The 13,538-nt window shown below is 42.2% G+C and overlaps 4 protein-coding genes across 7 annotated transcripts; all 4 read left to right on the top strand.

Moving 5' to 3' along the window:
* Positions 1-444: 444 nt before the first annotated feature.
* Positions 445-1,764, top strand: LOC116197083 (myb-related protein 315-like). 2 transcript variants are annotated; one of them, XM_031527104.1, is made up of 3 exons: positions 445-768; positions 849-987; positions 1,067-1,764. In XM_031527104.1, exons 1-3 carry the CDS (start codon positions 636-638, stop codon positions 1,620-1,622), a joined length of 828 nt encoding a protein of 275 aa, XP_031382964.1. In that variant the 5' UTR covers positions 445-635; the 3' UTR covers positions 1,623-1,764. The 2 variants fall into 2 exon arrangements, with proteins under 2 accessions (XP_031382964.1, XP_031382966.1); XM_031527106.1 differs by having other exon boundaries at positions 849-978; positions 1,067-1,763.
* A 2,735-nt stretch (positions 1,765-4,499) lies between these two features.
* LOC116196904 lies at positions 4,500-6,945 on the top strand. 2 transcript variants are annotated; one of them, XM_031526842.1, is made up of 4 exons: positions 4,500-4,813; positions 5,484-5,591; positions 6,050-6,114; positions 6,235-6,945. In XM_031526842.1, the coding sequence occupies exons 1-4, from the start codon at positions 4,724-4,726 to the stop codon at positions 6,251-6,253; spliced, it is 282 nt and encodes a 93-aa protein (XP_031382702.1). In that variant the 5' UTR covers positions 4,500-4,723; the 3' UTR covers positions 6,254-6,945. The 2 variants fall into 2 exon arrangements, with proteins under 2 accessions (XP_031382702.1, XP_031382701.1); XM_031526841.1 differs by having other exon boundaries at positions 4,504-4,813; positions 6,230-6,945.
* A 281-nt stretch (positions 6,946-7,226) lies between these two features.
* On the top strand, positions 7,227-10,216 carry LOC116196903 (protein WVD2-like 7). Of its 2 annotated transcripts, none has more exons than XM_031526840.1 (9): positions 7,227-7,525; positions 7,735-8,175; positions 8,268-8,513; positions 8,604-8,650; positions 8,742-8,807; positions 9,203-9,305; positions 9,413-9,475; positions 9,568-9,675; positions 9,789-10,216. In XM_031526840.1, exons 1-9 carry the CDS (start codon positions 7,451-7,453, stop codon positions 10,005-10,007), a joined length of 1,368 nt encoding a protein of 455 aa, XP_031382700.1. In that variant the 5' UTR covers positions 7,227-7,450; the 3' UTR covers positions 10,008-10,216. The 2 variants fall into 2 exon arrangements, with proteins under 2 accessions (XP_031382700.1, XP_031382699.1); XM_031526839.1 differs by having other exon boundaries at positions 7,229-7,525; positions 9,565-9,675.
* Positions 10,217-11,088: 872 nt separating this feature from the next.
* Positions 11,089-13,010, top strand: LOC116195798 (ATP synthase mitochondrial F1 complex assembly factor 2). The gene is made up of 4 exons (XM_031525156.1): positions 11,089-11,593; positions 11,918-12,092; positions 12,241-12,518; positions 12,650-13,010. Exons 1-4 carry the CDS (start codon positions 11,165-11,167, stop codon positions 12,755-12,757), a joined length of 990 nt encoding a protein of 329 aa, XP_031381016.1. The 5' UTR covers positions 11,089-11,164; the 3' UTR covers positions 12,758-13,010.
* The last annotated feature ends 528 nt before the right edge of the window (positions 13,011-13,538 follow it).

The raw sequence follows: 13,538 nt of genomic DNA, 5'->3' as shown, positions 1-13,538 counted from the left end.
AACCTGACCACGGACTATGTATTTAAACTCCTACACTACGAATAAAGTCCGTCTAGTAAAACTGTAATCCACTGAGCACCGACTACTTTGGGAGAAGAAACATGGAAGATTGTCAACTATGTATGACCCACATTTTGGTTCTTTCAAACATGATATCCTTGATCGTTTTGGCTAATACAGATCAGGCTGCCCTAGCCACGAAGGGCTTATGTATGTGTCTCGAATCCTGCACTGCATGTAAAATCTGTTCATCAGAAGCTCAATTTAACTTGGAGTAGACTTTGGGAGAAGAAAAATGGAGGTTTGTCAACGAGGAGTGACCCACGTTTTGGTTCTTATTCAAGAAAAAGGACATGCCCACTCCTCCATTGTCTCTCTTTTTATTTAAAAAGCCCCATCACCTCAAATTGCTATCTTGTTCAATCATTTCTCTCCCCCGTTGAACAACACCCTACTTATTTTATGTCCGGAATGAACTGGCACAGCATCTTTGCCTAGGATTATAAGCTTGCCCTCTCCCGGGGCAGCTCGGGTCTCACCGAACTCTCTTCAACGCCTCTCTACAATCCCTGAGTTCAGCCCGAAGGATAGTGCAGTTTGTATTGTTAGCAGTTGGGTCCTGTGTCCTACCTGGAATGGGAAGACAGCCTTGCTGTGAGAAGGTCGGGTTGAAGCGTGGCCCGTGGACCATCGAAGAGGACCACAAGCTCATGAGCTTCATCCTCAACAACGGCACTCATTGCTGGAGATCCGTCCCTAAACTCGCAGGTCCGCCTTCACCCTTGCTTTGACTAATTATATTTCAGCTTGAAACATAGGCTCATCAATTATGGTATGGTGAACCAAAGGCCTGCTGAGATGTGGCAAAAGTTGCAGACTAAGATGGATCAACTACCTGCGGCCCGACCTCAAGAGAGGCGGTTTCACCGAGGATGAAGAGGATCAGATTATCGAGCTACATGCACGGCTAGGCAACAGGTCTTGCGTGTATGAATCTTTATACGTGTTCATTCCATATTCATCCTGCCGACTTTCTGACTTGACATGCTTCGATTTTGATGTCTAGGTGGTCTAAGATTGCTTCGCATTTTCCCGGCCGCACCGACAACGAGATCAAGAACCACTGGAACACAAGAATCAAGAAGAGGCTGAAGCTGCTCGGGGTCGATCCACTGACCCACATGCCCATTAAGGATAACGAAAGCAAGCTCATTAAGGGAGGTGAGACATACACTGGGTCCAACTCCTCGAGCACAGAAGGCCGTGAGGTCGAGATCAAGGCAACATTGTCGGAACCAGAGGAGAAGGCACAGGAAATTGAGCTAACATTGGATGAAACCACTGATCTCTTGGACAACTATCGGATGTTGTGCGGCGACATCGGAGCCAGTCAGTTACGGAACATCCGAGATATCGCAGACACAACCATTTCTTCTCAGGACAATGCAACCACGACTACTTCAACTTCTACTATGGAAGAGTCTATGCAACAGTGGGTGGACAGTACTGTGGACTCTATGCTGTCATGGGATGGCTTTGATTGTTTTGAGCCAGACATTTTCTTCTTCCAGAATTGCCAAAATTTAACACAGCTCCCCCCACACAAAAGTTATTTTTTGTAATTTAGTTATTTATTATTTTTAATTTCTCCATGATCACAACAAAGCAATAAATGTGTCACCCACAAAAGTTGATCAGATGATCATGATTGTTTTTTTTTTTTGGATAACCAGTTCTGCTCACTATTATTTACTGCTGAATGAAAGTTCGTTTACCACAACAAAACTCACAAGCAGAGCTCTGAAACTCTGAACCAACCTGAACAAAAATAGCCGAGTTGCAGAGTTACTTAGGCATACCCCAATCTTGGAGCAGCTTCCTTCTTGTGTCTTGCCTTTCGCAGTCAACAGCGAATGATCGGAGCGTCTCCTTAATTTCGAAGCATTTGTCTCGTCTAATGTCTACCCAGACCAGAGACCAGATGATCATGATTGTGATTTGAGTGTTCTGCCATGGACGGTCCTGGTCCCGGGCCCGTAAATATTTCCGTATTGTTCCAGCCACTGTTTCATCGACTGACTTTCCGATACAATCTGTTAGCTCATACGAGTACGGCATCCAGAGATTGAGAAATTCATCCAGAGTCTTGTTAATGTTAATGTTATTTGATCAACATTAGTTTTGAGCTTTTGCGATGTCTTTTGATGGTACTGGTCGAGCTAATTAACGATGGAATATCCGCAACAATTTCTTTTGAGGAAATGCATGCATGAATTAATATTCAGAGAAGAATGCATGCAATTGCAATATGCCCAACTACTATCATAAATCAAACGTGACTAGAGGTCGGTTACACCGTTGTTTTGGGAACCCGGGATCGATCAACGTGACCAACGACAGATTCTTATACACCACAACTCATTAATTGGTTAGTCAATAAGAAGAAGTTTAATGTTACGTAATAATGCATGGTCTATGATGAGAAACAAATGGACATATATATAATATTGGTTGATGAATAAGGTGTGCTAGGCCTGTCCCATTCATGTAACATACATATATTCCCTCCATAACTAATATATCGCTTAGAATAGGATGGCGTTGTTAATTAAATAATTAAATAATTTTGATTCACCCCAAAAAAATTATATAAGTTTGTGGGACCCTGCAATTAATATTTATATATGTGTATGATTGTCGCTTAATTTTTTTTTTCATTTTTAGTTATAAGGGAAGTTCATAAATATAAGTACACTGAAAATAATAATAATAAAGAGATATAGGTATAGTTTCACAATGAAAAATGAATTTATAGTTTCTTAATTGATAGATAAATGCGTGCATCACTGCGCAATAACTTTTTTTTCTGCTAATTAATCTTCAGATGATGATTCCTATATATTTTCTTTATCTTTAATTAATTAATTAATTAATTATTTATTTATTTATTTATTTATTTTATTAGGTATATTGGGACCCAACATGCCAAAAAAACAAGGGTAGGTCATGATGAGAGCTGAAACTGAAAAGAAATAGGATCCTCGACAATCAGAATCAGCGTTCTTAAGGAAAGGAATTTGGTAGAGCCGCACAAGTCGTTACCCCAAATTATAAGGTCTCAATTTGATTTTTGTCAATAAGACTTTCGTACCCCATTATTTAAATTTTTTATTTCTATTTTTATATTATGCCATAGGCTTATCTTATAATAAAAAAAAAATCGACATTTTCCCTTGTTTATGTATTTCCCTATGTGCATGCATTCAGTTGAAAAACGAGGTATTACCGCCTGCACTTTTAAAAGGAAAAAACAGTTCTTTGAGGGTGGTAAAGTTTTGCTCCCCGACCTTTCAAAAGTTGCACATTACTCTTTAACCTTCATGGAAAATAGGCGCTTTACCCCCTCGATTAAAATAAATCATTAATAATAATAATAATAATAATAATAATAATAATCAAAAGAAAAATCGGAGTTGGGCCACCCCACTCCCTCATCGGCGTCGCCGGCGAGCACAGAACCAGCCGATGACATCGATTGGAGGAGATGGGGTGGCCAACGAGGGCTTCCCTTCCCCCGATTTCGAGAATCCTAGTCGAGATTTTCGAAAACCTAATTTTGAAAATCACTATTGGGATTTCCGTAATGGGGAGTGGGGGAGCCCCCGTCGGCCACCCCACCTCTTAGATTGACGTTGGCGGCGGGTTCTGTGCCTGTCGGTGATGCCAATTAGGGGGTGGGGTGGCCGGCAGGCCTCCCCAACCCCCAACTTCGATTTTTTTATTTATTATTATATACGATTTCATCGGAAATTGGCCGGAACTTTAACTGAGGGGGCAAAGCGGCTATTTTCTATAGAGATTGGGAAATAATGTGCAACTTTTGAAAAGGTCAAGGGACAAACCTTTACCACCCTCAAAGCTCGAGGGGCAAATTGTTTGTTTCTCCATTTTTAATATGGTCCACTTTCATTTTTGAAAAATATATAAGAAACAATCGAGATGTTGAGTAAATATATAAGAAACAATCGAGATGTTTATACGACTCACGCTATAATTTCGTCGCAACCTCAACGGTACATGAAAAAAATTTAGGTGTAGAGTGAGCTTCTTAGATATTTGAATTTGGTAACGTTGTATCTTCCATCATAACGTTTTTGCGGATGAAGCAACTGCTTAGAATTTTGACATCGAAATCTAGGCCAAGTCTATGCGATGGCCCTCCTCGGAAACAAATGATCAAATCGTGTCAGTCTTGAGCTAAATACAAATATCAACCCAAGACCAAGACCAAGGCCAAGTTTAAATCATGTGGTGTCGTGTTGAAACTTGCCGCCACGGTATCGTCCGGTTTCCAAAGAGTAGGACAATTGAATTGCCATTTATGATCCGTTCTATTTCTCTCATCTTTCCCGGGCTGGCCTGATCGGCGAATGGGCCGGTACGGACGGCCCATATCTATGGCCGACCCGGCTAGCGCCGTTTCCCCGATCTCTACGTGCGACTGCTCTCTCTCTCTCTCGGCCTGGAAAGTTTGGATTTTTCTGTAATTTTTCGGACGAATTTGTCGGAGGAAAGGTCTGCCATGGCGCTCAAGAAGTGAGCGCTGTTTAGCTTCTCCGCGCTGGTGAAGATCTAATGGCAAAGGTTGAGAAGGGAGGGTGGCGAGCTTAGGCGGTGAAGTGGTGCCCTTTCCGGGGTTTCAGCTGCACCGTTACGATTAGCTATGACTGCGATGCAGAGAACATTTCAGAGGGTCCACACGGCGGTCGGCGCTCCACGCCTGACCAGGTTCTCCCTCAACGCCCCCAAATACGTAGGTTCCGTTCTTCCCTTGCCATTCAATGCTCCAAGCTAATACCTTTGTCCCCGCAATCCTTGAGTGCTTCTATCTTGTTCTGTGGCTGTTTCAAGGTAAATCCGTACGATTTCGGCATACTGTGGCTTCAGCCAATTTCATTTGCACTGCTGTGGTATGAGTCTGAAGGATCTACGGGTGTGGAGTACAGTAGCCAATGCTTCTGTTTTCTGATAGACATATATTCACATTGTCTGTATGACTGTGTGTGTTTTGCCCATGTTTGGGCATCATATCTGTGAGTAGTTGTTCGCCCGAGAAGACACCGCAGTAGCTTTCCTGGCAAGAATAGATGCATACTTTTATGCGGAATGTGATATATGTCCACGAGTAGTTTTAGACCCTTGGTGTCGAAGAAATGAAAGTACTTATGTGGTGCACCTCGAATTGATTCACCGCCTAGTAGTTGCTGGTTTTGTCTGTATGTTAGCATTTCCCTTTGTTGTAAAGGTTGTACCAACTAGCAAGTTAAGACATTGACTGAAAGCAATTGTCTTCACTTGGGAGTTTTCGTTGATGAATACAATTATGGCTATGACCTTTAATATCTCAACAATTTGCGTCTGCTCAACTGTCATCAGAGCCTCAACAAGTGCTTTTTCATTAACTTTTCTAACTTGTTTTCCAGGTAGAGGTGGAATTTGCTACTGGAAATGTATATATTTTGTCAGCTGAGTATCTTAGAATACTTAGTCCTGCTGCTGATGGCAAGATGAGGTCAATTGGTGGTGAAAAGGTGATTGTTATATATAGTTAGGGGGCTGAAGAATGAATGCTCTTATATAATTTAACTTTAATAATAATCAGCTTTGTCTTGCCTAATATCTAATTTAACTTTAGTAATAGTTAAGGGGCTGAAAAGGATAGTCTCGTGTGATTTAATTCTAATAGCAATCAACTTTGTCTTGCCTTATCTTTATTTAAACCCATTCAATTGTACAGGCATCTCTGTGGTGAAAAGGAATGGTTTTTTTCGTGTTTTGTTACTCAAAAACTTGTGAAAAGTAGATTTGGCAGACTTAGAGCATGGTTGAAGTTAGAGAGAGAGTTGGACTTCTGTCCTGTTCTGAATTAAAAATGATGTCCAATTCATGCTCATGCAGAGCATCATTTCCCCTCCAAAATAGTGAGGTTTAATGTGGAAAAGAAAAACGGCATGCAGATCTCATGTCCTTTTCAATTTTCATCGAGCAGGTAATATTCGGGCGACGACATGTTGGAATCATGTCCACTGAGCCTATAGGAAACTACGGAGTGAGGTGTGCTGTATCCAATTCCTAGCAGCATTTTGTGTCCCATTTAGAACTGCTTTTCAATTTATATGTGGATTTCCCTTGAAATTGCAATCTTACGTTTTTTATGCTTATATTGCAGAATAGTCTTCGACGATCTGCATAAAACCGGGATTTATACATGGGATTACCTTTATCATCTGGGAAGTAACAAGTTTTCCTTGATGAGGAACTACATAAAGACACTGAAGAAGCACGGGCTAAGCAGAGACCCGTCAAGACGAAAGTGACATGGACTTGGTATTCCTACTACGATATTTCGGTCATATGAAATTGCAGATGCTGTGGATAAGGTCGCCCGAAGTGGATAGTACCAAGAATCAAGCTCTGTTGGAACTTTCTATTTATTGTTTGTGACGACTCATGAATCTGAGTTTTTCGATTGATGAAATCTGTTCATGGTTGAAGTGAGAGTTATCTCAAGTATATACCTAAATGGGTGTGATGTTGCAACTACTGGTGGTTCAACTAGCTCCATCTTCTGGCCAAAAAAGGCTACGGATCTACCGGCACTAAATGCACCAGTTGGGCAGCTTCCCTGACACCAGACATATCATGGTTACTTGACACGAGATCAGACCTGTCCGATGAGTGTTTCTACGTGATCTGCGCCATTATAATCGTACGGATCGATGATTTGTGTGTTACTGTTTACATTAGGCGATATCTACGCTTTGTTCCACTGTATAGTAGCCATCGCTACATATACTCTCTCTCTCTCTGATGTAAAGGCATGTTGCCTTCTTTCCTTATTGCTTCAGTAATCAACTATTCATGTTTGTGTTGTTGAATACCTAATACCCGTCTTCATTAAGGTTGTAAGGTTGTTCCATTTGACAATACCCTCATATGAGAGAACCCCGAATATCTGTGACCTGATGCAAACTGAACTCGGTAGATCGAAGCTATGACTCAGAGACGGGCTCAATAGCTTCCGTGTGAATTAGAAAACCCGGATGCACGTTAAACACCGCAATCCGAAAAAGGTGATCCTAAATTCAAATTAGATAACAGAATTGAACGTTGGAAAAGGAGGGTGAAGTTCATTTTAACTTGTGGGGGCCCATAGCGAGTTGGAAAAGAGAGCAAACATTTGAATCTGCTCGAGACCATCGTTAGCAGTTAGCACGAGCAGACCCCACTCTCTCTCTCTCTCTCTTCCCTCCATGGATGGCATTATGGTGCTTTGTTCACTTTACAAATGGACTTTCAGCTTTTGATTTGAATTTGAAACTCCAGATTTCCTCAGCCGAGAGGCCATACCCAGAGCTCAAGCTTCGGGAATCCTGAGGTTGTCTGGCTCATGGGGGAATCATCCACCTGTCTGATGCAGCCCTCCTCTTACACCCCAGTTCTATCACCGACTGAAGCCATTGAGGTAGCTCATCATGAATTTATTGTCTTCTTTTTTGAGCTCATTTTCCTTGACGGGTTTTCTCTGATCTCTGATTTTGCATCCAAAGTTTGCTCCTTTATGCTCTGTCTTCTCCTCCAAAACTTGATTTTCCAGCTGCAAGAAGTTCCTTTTGGATGCATTTATCTTTGGGGAAGAGATCGACGTTTCGCTTACGTGAGACATTCTTGCAGGGCAACCCCATCCACGCCCTCGGGCAGTCGGTTTCCTTCGGGAGGTTCACGTCGGAGTCCTTGTCTTGGGAGAAATGGTCGACTTTCTCTCACAAGCGCTATGTCGAAGAGGCCGAGAGGTACTCTCGACCGGGTTCAGTGGCCGAAAAGAAGGCCTTCTTCGAGGCTCATTACAAGAAAATGGCTGAAAAGAAGAAGGCCGAGGCCGAAGCAGCCCTGCTCGAGCAGGCGAATGGCACTCCAGGTGATGCCCCGGGATCAGTTAATGTGACAGATAGTTACAATTCAACCTTGGTAAATATGGATTTGGAGAAGGTTGTCGAACAAAATCAAGAGGTCGGAACGCAGATTAGCGATCAAGTTCCGTGCAAGGAAGATGATGAGAACGAGCATGAAAAGGAGCAAGCTAAATCACCTGATGTGCAGAAATCTCCATTGAAGGTAATACTATGACATGTATTTTAGGCTCGAGTCAAGAATTTTGTTCCGAGTGATATACTAATTTTTCGAGTTTTTTAATGACATTTGGGCAGAGTTCTGTGCCTAAGAGCAAGGAGGACAGTTTCGCAACTCCAAAAAGTGAGACAATTGTTGCAATAAATTCCAGGGATAAGAAGCGGTCAGCTCACAAATGGCTCAAGCCATTGAATTTTACACCTGTCAAGGAACTCAATTTATTGTCCTCAACAGTCAAGAGGAAGATCGATAATTCCCGCACAGATGGGAATCGTGCCGAGCCATCCAAAGACTGCTCGACTCCGTTAAAGACTCCAATCATGGTACATTGTTCATAATAGTCTAATCCTGGAGTTTCAAAACCGAATCCTTTCGGCGATGTTTGCTAGACACGTTTGCAATTGTTACCGCAGGTTCCCAGCGGCTCATTGGCTTTAGTCACTCCTCATTCTGAGCAACGGTATGTGTCGATTTGCAAGTCTCGAAATTTGGTTATTTACTCGCACATTGTAATGACCTTATACGGTGTATACTGAAATCAACATTTTCAGGACAACAAAGAATGATAACGCTGCAGAAAGCAAAACTGGCATGAAAAGGCGCTCGCTGGCTACAGAGTAAGTGGTTGGTTATGAATGTGTAATCTGGAGGCTATCCTGTATGCTGAAAAGTACTTGCTACTAGAAGCCGGTTCTTTTTGGTTCGAGAAAACTAGGCCCAATTTTTTTCGGTTTTATGTCGCATTCTTGAAACATTATAGGAATTAAGAAAAGATATGTTTGACAGTACACAACAAGACTGTTGTTTTCGTCGTATTTCTGAGGAGACACGAAAAGCTCGAGATCTTTTCCAGTCTTCTACAAGTATGGAGGATATTCCCGTAAGTATGTTTGTAACAGAAACGAGGTCCAAAGCAGTTGGGATGATGTGGATAATTGAGGGCTATGTAGGAGTTCAATGTTTTATGCAAATTTAAATTCCGGTACTAAATTCGGGTTTATCTCTCGCCTAGGTGCTCGAAGTTTCTGAATGCATGCAAGAACAAGTTACAGTCGCCGAAGATATCTACTCCCTTTAGATTGAGGACAGAAGAGAGAGCTGCAAGAAGAAGAGAGGCAAGGCACCCGTGATCTTGTTCTCACTCTTCTTATGTATTCTTCGAAGGCTGCTATAATTAATCCGAGACCATCAGTTGATCTCGTTTCTGTCATGACATTTTCAGAAGCTAGAAGACAAGTTCAATGCAGAGAACGCACAAAATGTCCCACCGAAAACAAAACTCAAGGTCAGCCTCTTCAGTTCAATCCTCCGATCCCAGTAAGTTTCTTTTCGGTTGGTTCAGTGTAATGAGTTGTTTCCATTTCATGCGTGAAGGAGATAGCGGAAACGGAGTCAAGGAAATGGCGTCCCACCTTTTGCTTCAATGCTGGGCCACATCCCACAGATCGTAAAGAAATGGGAAGAGCTGAGGATCCGCTGAAACAGGTTCTTCTTTCTTCCGTATTTAACCAAGTACCATGTTCTTATAATAAACTTCGGCATTTTTTCGTGAGAATCTACTGGAACTAATCGACCTCTTGCCTAATTCTTCCTTGCAGGTTCCAGCAGCACGTCCTCGGTCACCCAAGTCGGGAAGAAAGCACGAGACTGGAACAGCAAAGAGCGTTCCTTCTGTACCACTGCAAACCACTTCGATCAAGAACAACGGCTCCAAGAAGTTACCAGGGAAAAGTTTTCAGACCACATCCCGATCTCGCACCCTGGAGAATGTCATGAGGACTCATGAGAACACATCTCCAAATATCCAGCAAGTATGAAAGCAGGCACGTAGCAGCGAAAAAGAACAATGTCTAGTTGTTGTTACCGTCCAATTTGTGTGCGAGAGTGAAAGCTCGTCTGCAATGATACATTTATTCATGTTCTTCGGTAGTACGAATAACTCAGAAACTTCTTGATGAACCCCCCCTATACATAATTCGTCAAGTTCTTGTGTGTCCTATGTGTATAATAGCAAGAATTCTCCGCATTCTTAGGCATTTACTTGTTTATGTTAAACGCTCGTAGTATCGAAAAGGCAGAGGGTAAAAGAGTTCGATGAGTAGCCTAAGTGGCTCAAGTCGCGAGCTAGAATATAGCATCCCTAGAGATCCAAGTACATCTCCGATCCGAGAGAAAAGAAAAATGAAAATCCACCAAAGAAGAGGTGGCTGAAGTCATCGGAACTAGTTCGACAAAGGGGGCACTAGTTGGTCTCCACAGATGGATAGCAAGAATATTACGAACAATGGATTCATCGAGAAGATTAATCAACAATCGGTATATTTCCATCGCTTAGGATGAAACAACATTAGACGTATATATGGATAATATAGGTTGTATTGTGATTAGGTCGCTGTAATACCATACCATGTCCAATTGTGAGGCCTTACCCGATATGTAATAGACTGACCCTACGAAATTACAATGAAGTCCTTAGAAAGTGAGAGTGTCATCATCATCATCACCTATAATTTGCCCCCAAGAGACCGATAGTACATCAAATATGACCTCGATAAAATGCTTACATTAATTTTGACATTAACCTATTAAATGTATATCATATTGTCCATTCCGTCAATCTGCCGTTAAAAATTCGACGGAACCCTATTACGAAAAGAGGTAATATAACGTACATTTAATAGGTTAAAGGTCAAATTAATGTAAAAAAAAGATAGAAAATAATATCAAATGTTTTCGTCCACTATTGGAAAGCAGATATATGAAAAAACGTCATCCGATGTACTTAGTCCATGAAGATCTAATTTAATATAAAAAATTTATTAAGGTTGGATTTGATGTGATATCAACCTATCGCGTAAATTGTTAGTTTCCTCCGTATATAAAATCGGAGTCACTGTGCATAAACCACCCCCAAAATCTTCCCATTTTCAGTTGCCTGAGGTTATCTCCGAGCAGATACTGGCGAGAAGAAAAGATGGCGACTTTCCTGATACAGAGAGCTCTCAGTTCAGTCAAAGCCCCTAAAACCCTCTCCCGCCACCTTACTACCTCAGCTGCAGCCGTCACCGCCGCCGCCGCTACTCAGACCCCACCGGAGGCTGCCCCTTCCTCCCCTTTCACCTTCAACGATGACGCCAACGACAATATATGCATCAGGTCTCCGAGGCCCCAAACGACGGCGTCCTCCTCCTACTCCTCCTCCGTGACCATGCCGATGTCGTTTATGACGGGATCGATCGTGGGGAAGCGGTTCTACAAGCAGGTCACGACGAGGGAGTCCGACGACGGGATCGGGTGGAGCGTGATGCTCGATTACAGAACCCTGAAAACCCCATCTAAGAGGCCGCTGAAGCTTCCAACTTTGGGCCTTGCTAAGGCAATTGCCGCTGAGTGGGAGTACCAGGTCGGTCCCTGCTTCATCATTCAGCTGCTGTGCCATTTATTCTATGAAAATTCTGTCACGGTTCTCGGATTTCTAGTGATTAAAAGCAGTAGTTTAGTTACTAGGTTTGATGATGTTGCCTCAATTCGATTATGATCTTCGAACCAAGATATGGACTCCTCAGTACCAACTTCAAGATATAAGCTTTCGAGCGACCTTCGACCGCTTATGAATTGGATATGGTAGTGGTTCACAGCTAGCTAGAGTATTGGGTTTCCTTGGCCTGTAGATGTATGAATATTGTTGTGTTGGAGTTTTTGAAACTGAGATGTCTGTTTGTCGTAGCAAACAGATGGCATTCGGCCCTTCACGATGCCTCTTATGAAACTCGCGTGTACGGCACTGGAGAGGGTTCCACTTACCAGGCCAAAGGTTATCGAGCATCTGATGAAGAAGTTTAATCAGGACTTGGTCTTCTGTCGTGCACCAGATGACAATGATTTGACGAGCGACGTTCATGGTATTGCTCTCATGTTAGTATATCGGTTATTCATGGATGTGGAATAATTTTCTTTTGCTATGTTATCAACTGATGGATTTGCTACTGTCATAGCTCCTTGTGTTTTCTCATGCATTAATCGTGTTGAATTTGGCTTCAAATTTTGTAGAACGGCAGGTCGAGAAAATCGATCCATTGCTTGAGTGGTTGAATTCAGAATTCGGCTTTAAGCCTGTCGTATACTCGAGCTTTTTCGGTGGCAAGCAGGAGGATGGGTTGGTAAAGGCCGTGGAAGACCTTTTGAAGAAAACAAATGATTGTGAATTAGCTGCAATAGATGCGATGGCTGCTGCAGCTCACTCTCTTGTCATTGCGATAGCTCTCTTTCGTGGGAGATTGCAGATTGAGGAGGCCATTGAGTTGATCAGACTTGAAGAAGACGTGCAGGTTCTCCTATCCTCCCTCTTTCTGCCTCTCTCTCTCTTTTTGCCTCTCTCTCTAGTATGTACTTTAGGAAAATGAAAATAGAAAAACATGGACAAGGGAGCTAAATTGTCCGAGGCATTGATTTACTGTAGGTGGACAAGTGGGGCCTCGTTGAAGGGGGCCATGATATTGATATTGCAGATCTGAAGGTGCAGATATCATCTGCTGTTGTATTTCTTGGGCTTTCACGAAGGACTTAGTATCGGTATCTCTATTACCCACAATACTATGAGGTAGTTTATAATCAAGGTTTTGCTGCTACTATAGTAATTTGATTGAATGAAGTCACTACAACCTGCAAGCTGCAGGTACTGTGAGTCTCGCCTTGTATCTGACAATCTTTAGACCTTTGCAATAATGCATGTTGGATGTTGGGTAACGATACATTTGCATAATGAGTGGTATGTTGCAGTAGTAGTTTTTAATATACTTGACAATTTATATACGTGCTTATTCGGTTCTAAAGTCAATTTAGGCTGTATGGATCTCAACTTACTAATGACTGTACAAGAGTAGACTGTTAATTTTCATTCTTGATCTTGTCTAGTCTTGGGATGCGATCCTCGAAAATTATACCCCATTAGAACCAGCTGCTAGTCTTCGAGACTAGACAAGCAACGAAAATGTGGTTGGAACATCTTGTGTGAGATTTTAGATCGACCACATGCGTGCTTAGCTGCATAAACACAAGTTGAAAAAGGTAAAACGCTTCAGATAGACTGATTCAGCCTCCGTCAAGGTTTTTGTTATGGTTGAATTTTCTCCGGGGGGCTCTGATTTGCTGATTTAGATAAGAAAACAAAAATTGGAAGTCCGAAATTTGTTCTTGAACTCAATTAGACTCCTCTTGCAGAAATTAGTTTTTCTGGTCACCCCCTTCGCTTAGCATTCTAACCGAGTATTTTGCAACCTATAGTATACGAAGAAGATGAGCTCTGTTTGAACTTCCTGGATATAAGTAAGCATACCTGCTACTCAAGG

This window comes from Punica granatum, chromosome 2 (genome assembly GCF_007655135.1).
Source record: "Punica granatum isolate Tunisia-2019 chromosome 2, ASM765513v2, whole genome shotgun sequence".
Lineage (NCBI taxonomy): Eukaryota > Viridiplantae > Streptophyta > Magnoliopsida > Myrtales > Lythraceae > Punica > Punica granatum.
Note: the sequence above shows the minus strand (reverse complement) of the source record. Positions and strands in the feature narration are given on the sequence as shown.